At 36.9% G+C, this 18,765-nt stretch overlaps 1 protein-coding gene across 4 annotated transcripts in view; it reads right to left on the reverse strand.

Moving 5' to 3' along the window:
- Positions 1 to 8,594: 8,594 nt before the first annotated feature.
- FAM135B (family with sequence similarity 135 member B) overlaps positions 8,595 to 18,765 on the reverse strand; it is a 200,597-nt gene continuing 190,426 nt past the window's right edge. For 2 of the 4 annotated variants that reach the window (XM_035318375.1, XM_035318374.1), the window contains exons 15-20: positions 17,782 to 17,873; positions 15,102 to 15,199; positions 14,650 to 14,801; positions 13,971 to 14,081; positions 11,376 to 11,489; positions 8,595 to 9,425 (exon numbers count right to left, since the gene is read on the reverse strand). In XM_035318375.1, coding sequence (XP_035174266.1) covers positions 9,220 to 9,425; positions 11,376 to 11,489; positions 13,971 to 14,081; positions 14,650 to 14,801; positions 15,102 to 15,199; positions 17,782 to 17,873 — 773 coding nt within the window. In that variant the 3' untranslated portion in view covers positions 8,595 to 9,219. The remainder of the gene's footprint in view (positions 9,426 to 11,375; positions 11,490 to 13,970; positions 14,082 to 14,649; positions 14,802 to 15,101; positions 15,200 to 17,781; positions 17,874 to 18,765) is intronic. The other 2 variants (XM_035318372.1, XM_035318373.1) reach the window with 1 other exon arrangement.

Raw genomic sequence — 18,765 nt, forward strand, 5'->3', positions numbered from 1 at the left:
ATAGATACTGTACAACTGAGCAGTTATTTCTGGTGACCTTGCTAACCTTAACCACTAAATAGTTACAGGCTGATTTTGAAGTTACAATTTTAATAAATTTAAAAAGGAGTTTCATCACGTTTTCCAAGATTCTCAGACCAATATAATGGTTCCAGCATTAAAAATAGCAATTGCCTATGTACATTGCATACAGGGAAAGATATGGCAAGTAAGACCTGTCTCATGGATGTGCTTTGTTTGGAATATGAACCTACCTTATTTTTCTGATTTTAAGCACCTGAGTGTGAAATTTGCAGCAAGTAATAAATATATAGGCCAGGGCAGAGATTCACTTACTCCTGTGAATTGCCTAAAAACTTGTTACAAGTTCCCTCTAAGCAAAACAGAAAGTCCTCCAGCAAGCAAGTCCTCCTCCTAACTAAGGGTTTGATAAAGGTAATTCTGATTATAGAGAAAATTGCATTTTCTGATATCTTAGATGCTGTCACTAATTGTCCAAACATAAATGGGAAGATGGAGATTTAATGTCAGATTTAAAAAAAATAATAATACTTGAGTATACGTTAACAGATTTAAGCAGATGACAGAGACCTTATTCTTAAGACTGGGGTTAAAAAAAAAAAAAAAAAAAAAAAAAAAAACACTTCAGTACTAAAAGGATTCATTACTGAAGTCAATGAAGTCCAGTCCTGGGTTAATCTGAGCCATTAAACTGCTCATTATTTAAGAAAGCTTGCTATTAAAAGTTGAATACAAGTAACAAAACATAGATATGAATTTCAGTTTATCTCTGAACTGTGTGTTTAGGAATATACTCATCTATATATTTCTCCCAAACATACAAAAATATTCTAGGATGATTTATCCTGCATCTTTGTCTTTTATCAGAGCTACATCCAGATTCTTACTTAATTGGATAATCCTAAAACGCATGGACAAATTACCAGTATTGCTTCTTTCTTGGTAAAACAAACAGTGAAAAATAAATCTCGAAAACACTACCAGTGATGTGATTTATTTTTTTTTTCCCCAGATATTTGCAAAGGAGAACCCTGCTTTATCTAGACTGATCTCCTTCATACTTCATAAGAAAATTTAACAGCAGAAGAAGGAAATAGCTAATTCCCCAAACTGGATGTATAACCAAATACACACAAGACTAAAATTAGTAAGCAGAATTGCAAAGCTGATAAATTACTGGTCCATCAGCTTAAAAATGAATGCTCGGTTGAAGAGGATGGATGTCAAGAAAAAATTAAAAATGGTGACAAGCTTCCTGTCTCAGAAGATAGGACAGCTGGGTTTGATGTTACATTGACCATGGAAACCATGAAGTTGGTAGATAACACACATAAAATTCAAGACTGTTTAGCTAAGATTAGTAGACGAATGGTCTGCCAAGAGGCTGACATTGTCCAAACCAATCTCTCTCCTTCAATGAGATGGAGGAAGCCAGCAAACTGCTCTTTCACAGGAGCTCTGGAAGATTACCAAAATGTTCCTCCAAAAAAGAACAGAAACCTATTAGATTCAGCAGTCACCACCAGCTTCAAAGTAAGGTATGATATACATACTCTACATATGGGAACATACACTCATTACGTATAGGATTATAACATATGTTACAACAGGGAAAAGACACTTTCTGTATGCATAGAGATGTTAGGCATACAAATGGTATGTGGGGCATACAAGAACTAAATTTTTTATCATTTTTACTGAAAGGGATGATACATCTTAGATCGAAAAGATCTCTTTTTCAACCTTTGTAGTGCATGTAGCTGCATATATGGTAGTGTATCAGAAATGCCTTGACATCTTTCCACCATTAGGAGTAATGCAGATAATGTTATACATATTAAAAAGAAGAAGAAAAAAAAAAAAAAAAAAAAAGAGAGAGAGAGAGAAAAAAGTGAGCATTTCTCCCGAACTGAGGCAAGTAGATTTCTACTAGTACTTTAGCATTCAGGGAGGAATTAAATCTTCTCAAATTAATTGGGAGAAACTACGATGGAAACTGAAATATTGGGCCTCTTGGCTATTCTATTTATTAGACTAACCACGTGTATAGGTAATGGAGAATAAGACCGTCACAGTATTTGAACCACCCACTCAAAAAATAAATAAATAAAAAATAAAAAATTGCTTGAGGCTGGACTTCTTCATAGACTGTGGGGAGGTTTGTTTGCTACTTTGGAAAAGGCATTTGTGTTTTCAGTTGATAGCTCTCAAAGTCTGAACTGCATGCCAGACTCAGTAAGAGTAATCCTATTTATTACGTCACTGTTTCATATTTTCAGAAGCAGAAGCTACTTGAAGATGTACAGCTCCATGTATATAACTAATGGACTTCTGGCATGTTTATCTACCTGCAAGAATCAGTTTTGCACAGATGTGATTAGTTTCCTGCACAGATAATAGGATCTTCCAGTGTTTTGGGTGGGAGTTGAATTTACAAAAGCAGATAAATCAAGTTTCAAGGTTGTAATAGAAGTTAATTCAGTCTGACCTTTTGCATAAGCAGAGCTTACACATATTTATTCTTTATGCTTAACCTATGAAGGGAAGGCCTGACTCATCTGCATTTAAAGCAGCTATACAATGATTAAACTGTTTTCATAAGCATTTCAATTCAGAGCATTGACTTCTGTTAGGGAAGTGCACATGTATTATATAGTCTTATTAAAAAAGAAAAGAAACAGCAGCAGCATCTATTTCAGACCATGACTTGTTGGAAAGCAACATGCCATGGACCTGATGATCAAAAGGTAAGAGAATGTACCTGTCGCTCATGCCAGGGTTAACAAGATTCACATTAGGCTCTATGCTTTGCTATCTGTGCCTGAAGATTACCAATGACTGTAAAATGAAATACGGAAAACCAGGAGGGAAGCCATTAGCATCATTGTTGGTGTGCCAAGGATGTAATGTAGACCCAGGTGTATTGTGTGCTGAAAGAGAGGCCCATCAATCATGGTGATATCACACAGGTCACAAGTCTTTGCCCTTGCTGGTGCAACCCCTTCAACCAAGATAACAAAGGATTAAGAAGTAAAGATGAACTCACAGGGGGATGCAATCTGAAAGTTTACAAATTCTGGAAACAGGAGGACAGCTCCAGCTCCAGCTGTCCAGATTAGGACCTGAGATAGGAAGAGGATGTGATGAGAGTCAATGGCCAGTGACTCCCTCTTGCCCAGGGAAAAGGCACCAGTCAGCACCACAGCTGCCCTCCAAGGGACTTTGCTGGTACCTGGAGGCCAGATCCATGACAGTGCAGAAAGACTGCATAAGACCCTTCTGACTATTTCCCCTAACTGCTCAACTATGTGGACAAGACCAGGGTTAATCTTGAGAATACTAAAGGTGTTTCGACACCTGGACAGTGCTGTAGCTTTGTATGAAGGCAAGGACTGAAGTATGAAGAGAAAAGGAATTCATGGAAGCTGTGGGAAAAAGAAAAGCAGGAGATGTAATCAGATAATGGAAAAGTGACTATACAAACTTGGAAATGATTGGGCAAGACAGAATAGTAGCTTGGGGCCATTTAGGCTACTCAAGAAATACCATGTTTGGGGAACCATAATCATGAACAGAGCAAGAGGGACAATCTTGCTGTGGTCACAACATTTGATCCAAAAGAGAGCGGTAAATAAATATTAAAAGATTGAGCTAGGATTTAACAGTTACTTAACAACATTCAACATCAAAATTGCTGAGTATATGCATTGAAATAAAACATTCCTACTGAATTCTCCAGTGACATGATCTTTAGCATCCAAATGACCAGCAGGAGTGAAATATGATGGTCTGTTCTGATGATAATTTTCAAATTGAAATTTAAGTCCATAAAGAAACTAATCATTCAGCTAGGCTGGCACATATTGGCATGATGAGACCACTGGAAAGTGCCCCATGACTATTCAATGTACATAATGTTTAATGGAATATTTACATAAACTTTCACAAGGGCCTAACTCTGTTAGAAGTTCTCACTTTCTTCTTGCATCACCACTTAACTACTTCAAATGCAGCAGCAGAAAGGAAAAGATCTTCTTTTTTTAATTTGCAGAAAGCACCAGAGGAACCTACAAATCCTAATGAAAGCTCTGGACTGAATTCCCAGTTTTCACATAATCTTGTGAGAGGTTTATCTTTCAAGCTTGGCACTTTAGCATGGAAATGTTGAAGAGGATTGGTCAGTGGATATTTATGAAGTCCTTTGAAGTAAAATAGCACTCAGCATTCGTACTAGTAATCTCGAAGACTCTGTGCTAAGGTTTCAAGCCTTTAGGATACAATCCTTTAAAGCTAAGCAATTTCAGCTTCCATTCTTGTCAGTGGAAAGACCTGATTTTAAAATAATATTAACAGTATTGGTAAAGAGAAATTGGCATCTTTGGAGGCTGGGAAAGGACACATTTACAGTCCAATTTTAAAGGATCCTCTGTCTCTTTAGTGCTCGCTTATGAGCCAAACCGTACTAGTCAAAATTCACACCTAATTATGAAAAACAGATCAGTTTTCTAACCAGTCCATCAATGTTGGTCCTCTACTTTATGTCAACACCTTAGGGACCCAAAAAATGAGCCTTACAATAAGTTCCCTGGTCAGTGAAGAGAGGTAAGTAACTCTGAAGGCCACCAAAGGAGAAAACAGGAGCACTCCTGCAGCGTACTTACCTCTCTTCATTGACTTCAATAAGAACTTAGACACTTCCTTTAGTTGAACAAATTCATTTTGCAACTAATTTTTAAGCACAAGTTAGGTAATAAAATTAAAAAAGCTAAATTCTACTCTACATGCAGAAACACCTCTAGATGTTTCTCCAGGTTTTGTGAAGGGCGGTCAGCAATTACTAAGAGATTAAGAAACAGACCCTTGAAGATCCTTAAGACTGCTGCAGGAGGAGCTAGGCCCTTTTTGTCCTTCACCTACTCACATTTAGTCAATACTGCAATGTCTTTCCATTTGTATTCAAGTAATAATTCTTCTATTTCAAATGAGATTAAATCCTTACAAAACAGAGTTCAGTGGTCTCATTCTAAGAAGTTTGTCAATAAAATTGGTGAGATTTTAAAAATTATTTCTTCCAGGATTACTGTGCCATTCCAACCTAGATAACTCTGAAACTGAAAAGGAGATGGCTTCAAAGGCAAGCATTATTTCAAGGTACAGTAGGCCTTCTTCAGGCTTTTGGGGCGGGGGTGGATTCCCATAAGATTTCCAGTGGGAAATTGGTGGGGACTCCCAATGATATTTTGAAACTTTAGTGTGGGCCTTATCTGATCAAGATTAGGTATCTAGAAAGTAGATGACAAAATCTAATATCCTGCACAGTCAGTGGAGAAGAACAGGCGTAGAGAAGAATAGAACAGACAAATAAAACATATCCAATAAAGCACACCATAAACATGTATCTTTCCTTCCGCTGACCCTAAAAGTACCTAAAGTCTCTTCTGCCAGGTTGAAAAATGACTTCTATACCGTGATTATCTAAGGTTAAGTGAGATGATACTACTCTGTATAGAGGTTTTTGATTACTTGTAAGGTAATTTAACGTTGCCTGTGCACCTTCCGTGAAATAATTTACTCATCTAGCCCATACCTCATATTTAACACTGTCAAACCTTACTAGACAAGTTCATTTTACCAGTCAGAGCCAGGAGGTCTAACATGCTGGTTTTAAGACATCACACCCAGGTGCTCAAGAAACAACCCTGCATTGTTGTCTGTGTTTTATCTTATCTAGAGAAAAGATGCAAAGTGGATGGAGTTTCACTTCAAATACAACTACTTTCTCCACTCTGTCCAACCTCTTGAAAAATGTCTTCTTGTGAATGTATGAGCTTCACTTAAGAAATTAAGCACAGCCTCCATGGATATACCAAAAAAAGCCGAGATTGCGAAGTTTTAAGGGAAATCCTTGTATCAATACTGATAATGCAATTAAATGCATTTCAAGTGACTTTATGTGAAAGGGCAATACATTAAAATTCCAAAACACAGAAACACAAAAGCTTACTGTGCAGTTATTTTGATATCTCCTATGAAGATAATTCTTAATATATATTTCTCTCTATATAAATCAATATATAAAAACCTTCTAAAAACGATTCCATGTTGATTGCTATATTTTGACGAAGTGCAACCACTCAGATGTTATTTACATTATAATGACAATGAGGATTTCTTTGCAATATAGTTTATACCATTAGAGAAGATTTACAATATTCTGTGTCATTATCAAGGCAATATCCCATTGAAAAGCATAAAAGGAAGGGAGACTATTCTGAGAACCTCAAAATGAACGCTAAGCTAGACAGTTATTGCCAATATTTCCCACAACGTTCTGGCAGCATAAGGAAGATAAAATCTGTGTCATATCATATCACAGGAATGACATCTCCCAGATTTCTCTGAGGCTCTATAGAAGATCTCTATCACACCCTTCAAGGAGCAAGTTGAATGGACCTAATCCAACTCCACAGAAATCAGACTCTAAGCTGTGGAAGAACATGATATGGACAGGAACATGGAAATCTTTAGGTATGTTTGTCCATAAGTCACAGCACTGGTAGCAGTGTACAGTGTGAAAGTGAACGTACTGAAAGGGCCACCAATTTCTGCAGTAATACAAAAGGAACTTTTTCACATTTCCCCTCTCCCACACATATGCAAATAGAAGGCTAGGAATGCTGTTTAATATACAAGGCAAGGCAAGAAACCACCTGTTTGATTTTAAGAAGTGCTACGCCAGTTTGTTGTCATATCCAGTATATTCATGATTAAAAACATGGAGTGTTTGAGCTTGAAATAAGCATACTTCTTTGTATGCATTGCAAATACACACACACATTAGGTATGTATATATGTGTAAACTAGCCCCTCAACGATTTAAAAAAATTTCCATGTGCAGACTCCCAAAAATTTTCTAAAAGAGGAACAGATCACCATATAAATCACTAAATCACAACGCTGATGTTTGGGGATTGCTTTTCTTTCTTGCTTTTCACATACTCTTTACAAGTCCATGTCTGTGGATCGAAACCATTGTACTTTACTTCCATGCTCCATTATGTGTAAATGTGTAAACAATTTACCAAGTAAGAAGTAAGCTGTGATATGTGAGTTTAGTTGGCATTAAAATATTGAGGTGGAACAGTGATAAAGACTTCTAAAACAATACTTGAGACCCAGAAATTCTTGATTCCTGACACAGAATTTATTTTTAACTGGGCAAATCCATCTCTTAGCTTTAAAACGTCAGTTTATAAAAGGAAAAAAAGAGAATAGTATCTACCTATTTACTTCAAGTATTGCAGTAATATTTAATGTTTACAAATCTAATCGCTATTGAAATGCACAATGTGACCATTTCTATTTAATTTCAGTGTCACCTTTGAAGAGCAGAATATGATTTTAGGTGTAATATACCTTTCTGTTTTCATGTCTTACCTTTTTGGATATTCCTTCTTATTCCTTTCTATCTCAAACCATGCCTGCATTATCAGTCCACCCTAGTTCCAGTTTGTCAACAACTCTTTTCTTGAACTAACGCTTCAAAAGTTTTCAACTTTTCATCTTTTGAAAACAGCTAGTTTTACCTTTTGCATGTACAAATATTTCCCTGGGGTTGCAAAATTTTTTGTTCTAAATTTTTAATTATTTTATTTCAGAAATTTCCACTGTCTTGGATCCTAGCTCACTGATGTCAGTCTTGAATCCTAGAACCAACTTTGTCACTTTTTATGTTAATTTGTTTTATTTTTTCATAAGATATAGAGGGCTGGTCACCTATGTTTTTAAACAAATTACACTTGCTTTAAAAAATTACCTTCCTTCCAAACACAAATATTTGTGAGGAGTTATTCACCTCCTCCTTTTTGAAAAACTTCCGTGACATTGAAAATTTATCAAAGTGGTATGAAAACTTATAGAAAGTTATTGAAATTTGTCATTTAAAATGCTGAAAACTTTTTGATTAAAAACAAATTAAAAATGCAAAAAAATACAAAAAGTGAAAAATGGGTTCTTTTCCAAACCCTGAAAAGAATTCTGATAACATTGTATGAATAAAATTTTAAATGTTTTGACAAGCTGCAATCATATAATAATTAGGACTATATAGAACACTGCAAATGGGAATTGGTAAAAACCTATCATAGCATTACAGAGAAGTCTAAGACATACGTATGGTTTTTAAGCTTTCCACAATCGTTACTGCTCCAGGTCACCAACCTATTTTCATCTGGTGTTTTTTAGGGGTATTACTGGCTAGATTTTGAATTTCAGATTAATGTATATTTACATATATATATATATATAATACCCTAATGTATATATACATATATATATATATGTATAAAATACCCTGGGGTAAATGTATTTAGATACAAATTTAAAAGTGAAAATTTTACCTTTAAGGTTATAATGACAAGCACAGTAATGGTATTCTAGAAATGTAAACAGGAGAAGTGTTAACAGATGCCATTGATATTTCACAAGTAATCCAATAGGTTCCTATCAGTCTGGCAGCTTCTAACTTGAAGAAAAGTCTTCCCAACTAAAAGTTTGCTTTTTTTTAAAAAAAAAAGTCAAATATCCAGATTTTTTTTTTCATTCAATGTTAAATATTTTCCCCCTTTCCATGATTTGAATGTGTGCATGTTACAAATGATTCCTAATGATGGAACCATTTTCTTTTGATAAACAGAAATGTTAAAATTTTCATAAATGTTTTTTAGACTTTTCATTTCATTGCAAAGGAGGTTTTAACCTGAGTTCATATACACTTGTTTCCTCTTGTATTAGCCACCCCAAAGTGCTACAGATGTATAGCTTTGTTAATATGTAAATAAGCATTAAATCAAGAACAGACAAGTTCCTGGGTTAATATTTGAGAGAAATGGTGATCATATTGGTCCCATCACATTTAGATAATATTAATCATCTTTAGTTTGATTCTCTTCTTCAGAAGTAGCTCATGTCTTTATGTGGACAAACAACATATAAACAGAAGAGGAATACTTATTTCTTCCAAAAGCACCAATATTTGGAAGCTTGAATGCCTTAAAGCCATAGCACTTTATTCTCTTAAACAGAAATGGAAATGGAGAGAGATTGAAAGTCCTCATTTCTAACACTGCACGCTTTTGGCTAAGGGATTCTCCTCCACTCAGTGAAATGGTTTGCCTCTGCTACCCCATACTTCAGGCACTATTTGAAGTAGTTGAGTCCTGCCACAAGGAAAAACTTCTCCAGGAAAAGTTCAGAGTCCAGCACGGCAATGTGGGCTGCCCGGCCAATCAATGTGTTGGCGGTGTTTGGCAGAGCATGGAACACGTTGTGTCTGATCAAAGTGCAGTCCTTCGCCCCAATCAAAGGCTGGAGCAGGTTGTTAATCATTTCTGCATAAACAGGACCTGCAAAAGATTTTAAATGTCACACCTACATGCCAAAGCTGCCAGATCCCCTCTTTCCTTCCAGTATCTTTTAATTACCGTCACAAAGAGAAGGAAAATGGAACAAAAAATAACAAAATGCAAATGAAAGCAGTTTATTTCAATGGTTTGCCATGTACCAGGATGTTATTAATGTAACAGAGCCATTAATTAACACAGAGAGATCTAGTCAAGCTGCTAACAGGAAGAGTGGGACATGCCTCAGCATTTAGTCCCATTTCTCCTGAGGTGGAAAGAAACACTCATTTCCTCCAGGGGAAGAAGGCAAGATTTATTTATTTATTTATTTATTTATTCTGGGTAATCTAATGCAGGAAGAACATCATGCCTTTCTGCAGATCGTTTAGAAGTTTATAGGTCAACAACAGCTGCTCAGGAACCTTGCACTCATGGATGTAGGTCTGGCTTTTACTAGGCCAAAGATGTCGCTGAGAAAAAAACACCTGAAGAAAGAGTTAGAAAACTGCCTTTCTCTTAGGTAAGAAAGAAAGAGCTGTGTGAAGGCAACCATGTTGACCTTTGGTCAGAAGAGAGAAGAGATCAACACCTCCTGCTTTTGCTTCCCTTCTTGAGGGAACTGTAGTCTGCAATGAGGTCTCTCCTCAGCATTCTCTTCTCTAAGCTGAACAAAACAAGTGACCTCAGCCACGTCTTGCCCTCTTGGCCCTACACCATCTTTGTTGCCCTCCTTTGGATACTTTCTAATAATTTTATATCCTTTCTAAATTGCAGCTCCCAAAACTGCACGCAGTACTCAAGGTGAGGCCACACCAACACAGAGTAGAGTGGGACTTCCCTCAACTAGCTACCAATGTTGTGTTTGATGCACCCCAGGGTACAGTTGGCCCTTTTGGTTGCCAGGGCACACTGCTGGCTCATATTGAACTTTCTGTTGACCAAAATCCCCAGATCCCTTTCTGCAAGACTGCTCTCCAGCCTCCTGTCCCCTATTATGCACATATAGACAGGGTTGCCCCTTCCCAGGTGCAGAATGTGGCACTTGCCCTTGTTAAACTTTGTATGTTTGGTGGTTGCTCAGCTCTAATTTGTCAAGGTCTTTCTGCAAGGCCTCTTTACCTGAGTCAACAGGGAGTCAACAGCTTCTCCCCAATTGGTATCTGCAAACTTACTCAAAACCCCTTTAAGTCCTACATCCAAGTCATTTATGAAAACATTGAAGAGAACTGGCCCTAAAATGGAGCCTTGGGGAACCCCATTAGGGACTGGCTGCCAGCTTCCAAGGACAACCTCCATTTCTACATAACCATGTATCTGAAACAGGTATAAAATTACACTGAGCATTATTTCTGGAAGTGGTATCAAACTGAAACCGTGAAACATTTTATAAATGAGGTAGACTGCAAATAACAAAGGCAATATTTGGAACAATGCACAGACTGGACTCACAGGAAAGCTAGGCCTCTGATGGCATGAGTCCTGATGTGCTTTGCAGATTTTATTACAAACCAGTATGATTTTACATCTCTTAAATTACCTGGCAATCATCCAAATACTACTGAAAACAAAGGGAAAACCCATTGACTTTGGATGTGCTGAAAGAGATTTTGTTATGTGAGACAATACTAACAATTCAGTAGACCAAAGAGAAATGTTGTTAGGAACTAGTTCTATTATCTCCACATTTTAAAAAATTAATTAGGGAAGGAAGAGCAGTAAGAAAACTTTGATTACAACCTGATTGTAGTTTATTTTCATCAGACAAAGAGCATCTTTGAAATCTTTTATTGATTTCAGTAATTTCCTGTGGGAGTAGAACACTTTCTTCCTTATCAAGTAAGTGTTTGAGTTTTCATCATGCTGATGAAAAACCCTTCTGATACAATGACCTCAGTTACACAAAATCACAATTTCTCAACAGCTTTGTAAATATAGAACAGATCTTAAACATACCTGTGTGTCTGTCTTTAAGAGCATTTTTGCACATTTCTATTCTTGCTGAATGGAAGGGTACATATCTGTCTTGGGGTGAGGCCACTAACACAACATTTTTAAAGTACTGAAGGCCTGTGGCAAACAAATTCATTAAATGCATTTATCACAATGATGAACAGCACAATCATATTCATGTTGAAATGCACTTTAAAATCTATAGTGAAAAACACATGAAGAATAATTAAAACATAAAACACAAACTTAGAAATATTCAGAAGAATAGCTTAAAAACATTCCTGCTGCTTCTATGAACTATTTGTTAGTTATCAATGCTAATACAAGTTAATTGTATATCAACAAAAATAACAACAAAGAAAAAGTGAGAACTGACTCAATTTCAAAGAGTAAATGATTAAAAACTTAATCTTGCAAGTATTTATGCCTGTAAACATTGCAAACACATGTGCAGGTTCACTGCAGTCCATGAGTGTACTTTCATGAGTAAATGTTCACAGAATTGGGGATCACATTCAAAAAATAATAATACAAGTAATTAGTAAAATAGCAAAGAAAATATATAGAGAGAAGGAGAAATCAGCTTCACCACTATGATGTCACACCATTACATCAGTGTGGAGGGAGCCTTGGGATCCAGTCCCTGCATCCAGCAGTCCTTGGATAAGTACACACTGATGGTACATGGACTGGAAACCAGGAATTCTCCCTCTTCCCTGGAAGTAATGAGGCCACCATTCACTATGAAAAGACTCCTGCTGCTTACTCTGTCTGAGATCTCTTGAGCTCTGGATTACCCACATTCAGCAGAAGAGTAGGAGAATGAACAGATATTCTACACTACTAGCTCAGAGATTATTTTGTACATGGGAATGTTGTAGGTTTGATCTTCATCCTTCCCTCCCCCTTACAGAAAAGAGATCCAGAACAAAGTCCTTTGCTTTCTAGTTCTTAATAGAAAAGTCGACCATAACCACCAAAAGGAAGAGCCCCTATAGCTGCATCTACTAAGCCTGGCTGAAGCCATCATTTTCTCCCTGTGTAATCAAACCAATTGTGTTTGTGACTTCTCTGTAAAATGTAGGAGAGGCATCAATGAGTTTTAACATAACTAAAATCTTATGTGAAGAGACTCAGTAGGGAGCAATGTCATTTTTTTCTTCCAAGACAAGCACAGGAAACATGTAATGAAATTGAATACTGGAAGGGATTTCTACTTTAAGAAAGTCAGAAGTTGCTGAAGGCTCAAAGGGTTATCTAGGAGAGCAGGCAAAACACTGCACCTTTGTAGGTGCTCTCAACCAAATGTGTCCCTTTGTAGGTGCTCTCACCACTTCTGGGAGCAGAGTGCCAGAGTAAGGGCACCTCAATTCTGACTCATTGTGCTAGCTCATACATTTTAATATAGAACTTTACAATTTCAGATTTTTCTCCTAAGAATCTACCTGGATCATTTTAATTTACAGGCAACCTTTTTGATACTTAACTTTCTGCTTTTTCAGAGACATCACCTTCATTTACAGTCTGCTAGATCTCCAGTTTATCAAGCTAACAGGCAACAAGTCACACTATATACTTAGGAATTCTTGGCTTGGGAAGTAACAATGCAAGCTTCCTATGTAGAACCAATTTTATTTGAACATGACAGTCCTAAAGCAAACATCCCACTGTGCTTCATAAAAATGGGAGCTTGAGAACCAAAGGAAAATTCAAATAAGGAAATTTAAATAATGCCAAGATATAGCATCTTCCTGTCATTAATTAGGTCATGTATTGTGGTCAGAAAATTATGAAACAGCTCTATGTCTGTCAGACCGAGTATTAAGTTGTACCTGTATTAAGATAGTCTTTGTTTCCTATCAACAACATAGCAGAGTGAGAGAAAAAAATATCAAGTAGTGACACTGTGAGTGCATACTTAGCACTAGCTTGCTTACGCACAATATTAAAAATAACTCTTAGAAGAAAACATTTGTCTGAACAGAAGGATTATGCCTGCTTTCATTTCTTAGGGAAAGTCTGATTTACTTCATTTATTCATAACAGACCAAAGAAGTGGTAAAATGATGTAGACATCATTTTTACAGCATAAGGCCATACATCTCTCTCTGTAGTACAGAGGTGCCACAATAGACATGAATAAAATTTGCTCTTCATCTCACAGCATCATATTTCCTAGAGACAAGAGATGTTAAACTTAAAAAAATATATATATTAAAAAAGGAAAAATGGTTTGCATCTAGTAACATAAATTAATAACATAACATAACATAATAACATTAATAACATAAATTAAGTTATGGTGGCCTGTCAAGAATCATATTTCTTGCTTGAAGAATACAAACTTAGGTGCATATTTATTACAGCATCTAAGTCAGATTGGGCACCAACTGTTTGGCAACTACATTCCCTGGGTAAATGGTGCAGATAAAAGGCAGATAAAACAGTTATTAGACAGGGCAGACCTTGACATCAAGAACATTTAAAGAAAGATCAATAATAAAATGCAGATTTTCTTTACTCCCTGAAGTACATAGTAGTCTAGCACAATCCTTTGGAATATCCCCCAACATTTACACAACATTAAGGCCTACTCACCTGTTTTTTGGCTGAGCTGGTAGAGGAAACACTTGCGCAAATCTGCATTGTCCCTGAAGGTCAATTGCAAAAGTGACCCTGATTTTTTCAACTTCTGCATGAGCCACAGACCTGGAATAAAATTGGTGCGTATTTTTAGCCTTTTTGCTGATTATCAAACAAGGGATTGAAGTTATGTGCCTATAATAATAAACTCAAAGAGATTACAGTATGGTTAGCACTGTAACTCAGTGTAAGTCTTTGTTTTCTGTTGTACTGTTAATAAACAAAGAGAAAAGTCTAAGGGTCCCTCTGGATTATCTAGTGTCATGGTAACATACACATTCAGGAAGGGTGAACATCAGGCCATTCATTTCCCATAGTACTATAAGTGTTTTCTTCAGCCTTGGAGATGCCTCTCTTTATTGGCAGTATAAAGAGAAGTGAAAGAACACAGTGGAAGTAAGGTCATCTCTTGCTGCTCCACACCCCTGGATTTTCCACAATGCTGGACCACATAGTAGGCCCTGAAAGCTTCTCTCATTGCTATGTTCTCTCAGTCTGAAGTCTTCAACAAATATTTGACACAGGTACAGTGTATGTGCCACGTTGTCACAATTTACTGCTACCTTCCACATGTAGCTCTCTCATATACTCTGCCATTCACTGCAGTAAGTCATAGCGTTCGTCTAACTCTTACCTGTACTAACCAAAGTACTATTGTTGTAAAGTGTTCCCAGGTGAGGTCCAGAAAGGGACAGGAAGGTATGTAACTTGTTGAGGTAATAGCGAAACCTGGGGCGAGTTAGTACAGATCGGATGATGACATTACCAAGGGAATGTCCAATAAAACTGTTAGGAAAAACAGAATTATATTAATACAAAAGCCATCTGTATGTTATTTAAATTAAATGTAAAGGCAGCAAAAATTGCTCTTGAGAGGACTCTATCAGAGTTTTCAGTATCATCCTTTAGTTATCATTTTACATTTTGTTCAGCCTAATGGATACTCTTCCAGCTATAACACATGTAAAAACTCATCTCACTGACTTCAGTGGCCTTTGACACAGGACACTTCTGAAAAATCTAATTTCACAGAATGATGCTGATGGCCACAAATAGTTACAGACAATTAATTATCAGAATGCTTACCTTATTCGTGATATGGAGAGATTATACAACTGAATATGCTGAATAATTTCATCCAACAATCGGTCAGTCATTGTATCAAAATCAGCAAAAGTATCAGTCTGGTGTAAAAAGGATTGAGTAGGTGAATTCAAATATATTGCTCTTATTAAAGTATACATATATCATAGACTAATGTTATTTTCAAAGTAAACTGCAAGCACAAGAGTAATAACTAGTCAAAATTTTCTTTATACTTGCTCAACACGGGATCATTTTTCTCAGTTGCTTAGTCCTCCCAAAATAGAAGCTCTTTGAAAACAGCCATAAAGTTTCATTTTCAGATTATTATCAAAACTGTTTCAACGAACATTGTAAACTTATTCAAGCCAAGTATTTTCTTTCTCGCACAGCTTTAACTGTAACAACACTTGTCAGTATCAGTCTTATGGATCTCAGTATAGCCCATATGGAAATTCATTGTCTTTGCTGAGCTCCCACGTAAGATAAGGCAAAATATTTTGTCACAGAGGTTCTTTGACTCTATATTGTGCCTTTTAGCTTCAGGAATATAACCCTGGCATTCAATTTAGGACAAGAGTTACCTTGTGCTTCCTTTGTAGGGCATGGAAATAGGGCCCTCTAAAGACAGCATTTTAAGGGGATTAAATTACCTTCTGTGGTTGCTTCTGTTTCTCTAATTTAGGCATAGTTGTATAAATCTGGACATAAAATATATTAATAGTAAGATTAACAGTGTCAGGCTGAGTGATTTCAGAGTCAAAAGTAGGATCTTAAAGCAACCTGGCTTGACAGAGATGAGAACTGCTTAGCCTCTGTAGGCACCATACTCTGCATGTGGAAGAAAAGCTTTTGATATTTAGGATTTAATGGATTACTATAATAAAATAGTTTACAGTTTTATACACTACATATAGGTGATGTTGACGCTACAGACACGATCCCAAAATTATTAGGCCATCATAATTAAATGCCATGTGTTTGTTATTTAAGAATAACAGATAATGAGAATGAGTGCCAGACAGGGATTTAAATGATTCGTTGCTTGTAACAGTAATGGCAGTTTTGATAAAATAAAACTAATAATATATTGTCCAGTCTATACAATTGCAGGCAGATCTTATTCAGAACTGTGTCATTTGGCACTCCAACAGGACTCTAAATCAAATTTGTAACTAATAAGATGCCACAAAAACAATCATCAAATGTTGGAACAGCTATTCAGAACAAACATATCTAGTAATTAATGCTTTTGTGACACAACCCATCTTGCTAATTGCAGCTCTTGCAAAGGAAAACGAGCATATTCACTTTGCAACACTGCCTTAAAATAAATGTTCTCATATACTACAAACAGCCCAATAACCTCTTGCCTGCTTGTTTAGCCTGCATTGATAATTAACAATTTCCTCTTAAGCTCATTATCCCAAATCTTTCAGGTTGTTTAAAAGTGGAAGAATACCAGCCTGAGCATTAACCACAAACAAAACACATCAAATGTCATATTTCACCTGGTTATACTTCTATTCTTCAGTATCATCTCAGCCTGACTGAGCTTGTCAAATATATTACAGATGAGTGCATAAAAATGTGGCTTGAATTTTCTTCTTTAAAGCAAACTTCAGCTAAATGACTGATTTCATGGATTGTTTTCAATGTGGTTCCCAAAGCAGGGAAAAAAAAGTGACAGGATGCTTTAAAGCATCCAAAAATTCATCCAAAGATATAGGTCCTATACCACTGCTATGTGAACTTGCACCCATTTCCATACTATAGGAAGACTGAAAGTTTCCATTATGGGTTCAATATAATAGTAAATAGAGATGTTGTAAGAGCTAATCCTTTCTGCCTTGGAAAAGGAGAAACTCTGATGCAAGTCTGGTCTCCTCATTATTTCCATCTTGCTCACATTAACCATGCAGGTCCACTTCTGGCAGAGATGTACATTGGAAGGTGGCAAGTTCACAGACTAACAACTACTGGCCATTTCAAAATATAAAAGCTATTGAATAAAGGAGAGAGTTTTGACTCTTGTTCCTCAGCTGCTTGTAAATCAGAATAATGTTTTTCACTGGGCACTGGAAATCCTTATCTTATGCATAAAGGTGTCATAAATATGGGTTCATTGCAAAGCAGAGCATAGAATTCATTTCTGGTGTTCTGCCTAGGCTAGCAATGAATTGTTCTGGAAGACATTTCTTTATCATTCAAGAAAATAAATCTCACAAGCATTTCAACAGGAGAAACAATGGCTGATGCATCAAAAGCAACTGACAACACCTTATGGATATTTCACATCCTCCAGAGAATTTAACATTACTAAACCTGCTGCTTTCTGTTGGTGCTGTGTTGTACAGCATCCAAAAGGCAGAGGCATCTGGCTGCTAAGCTTGCAAACTGTCAGGATAAATCAGTTTGGTTTCTCTAAGGTTTAGTCCTGTAAGTAATAATATAACTGTCTTTGGCTTCATGTAAGGAATCTTTCCTTGTGCATTTGAGTACCCCATCACCTCAGACAGGATCAGGAACAGGACTTTGAACTAAATCCTACATACACTTCCCTAAATTCCCCAGTGCTTTTGCTTCATCCAACTTGTGAAAGAGCCTCCCTGAAGGTTCTTTTTCAGCAATGGCAACCACTTGTAGGATATCTAAATGAAGACAGAAAGTAGCTCTACACTACCTGATTTCGTTCAGACATTAGGAAGTCCAGTTTTCCACCAGGGAGTCCCAGTTCTATAAAAGTCTTTACCAGCCGTAGATCTGCACTGTTGCCTGGAAACAGATGGCACTTTATAAGATGCAATTCAACAGAAATACATATATATATATTCAATTTAATAAATTTGTCTTCTTACAAACCATCTTATAAACCTTGGCACCAGGGAGCTCTTGCTAGATGCTGCTAAGACAGCTCACCACACCATATGATCATGCACTGAAACAGCAGAAGAGCAAGAATACGCACAACATGTGCAAGGAGGGCTGGACCTCACATCCTGCTGCTTGGCACTGCATGAGCTCTATAAAAAGTGGGAGGAGAAGGCAAAGATCAGGCCCAGAAAACTCTGTCCCTTATTTGCTGAACCATGTAGGTAAGACAAGGGGTCACCAAAAGGTTGACATCTGTCCTTCTCCCTTTGTAGCTGGTGACACCCCCAGGAGACACTGCAGCCCTGCTGGGAACTTCAGTACATGTGCCTGGGGGATAAGGATGTGCCTTCATATGCACAGCAGCCTGCCTCTTCTTATTCACAATTAAACATGGAGCTGAAATGCTGTCAGTCTTGTAATATTTTACAAGACTTGCAGGAGGGTTGGAACTAGATGATCTTCAAGGTCCCTTCCAACCCTAGCCTTTCTATGATTCTATGATTTTGGGAGATGGCCAAAATGCCCCAACTCCATACTAGGTAAATTCCAAGGTATTCTGAATTATTTTTCTGAAAAAGGAGGTACCTTCTTCATAAGAAACATATCACTATCACTGGTATATTGAATGGCAATGGTACTCGCACAAGCCAAGGAGAGTTTCATGCTTTTCTGAGGCTCTGCCCCTCCTTCTCCATGGTCTCAAGGTTAATGCTTTCACCTTCCCCATTGAAGCCAATAGCTTATCAAGAGAAGTTTCAACTTTAATATATCTGTTTTCTGCTTAGAAAGCATG

The sequence above is a fragment of the Oxyura jamaicensis genome, chromosome 2, assembly GCF_011077185.1.
Source record: "Oxyura jamaicensis isolate SHBP4307 breed ruddy duck chromosome 2, BPBGC_Ojam_1.0, whole genome shotgun sequence".
NCBI classification, from domain to species: domain Eukaryota; kingdom Metazoa; phylum Chordata; class Aves; order Anseriformes; family Anatidae; genus Oxyura; species Oxyura jamaicensis.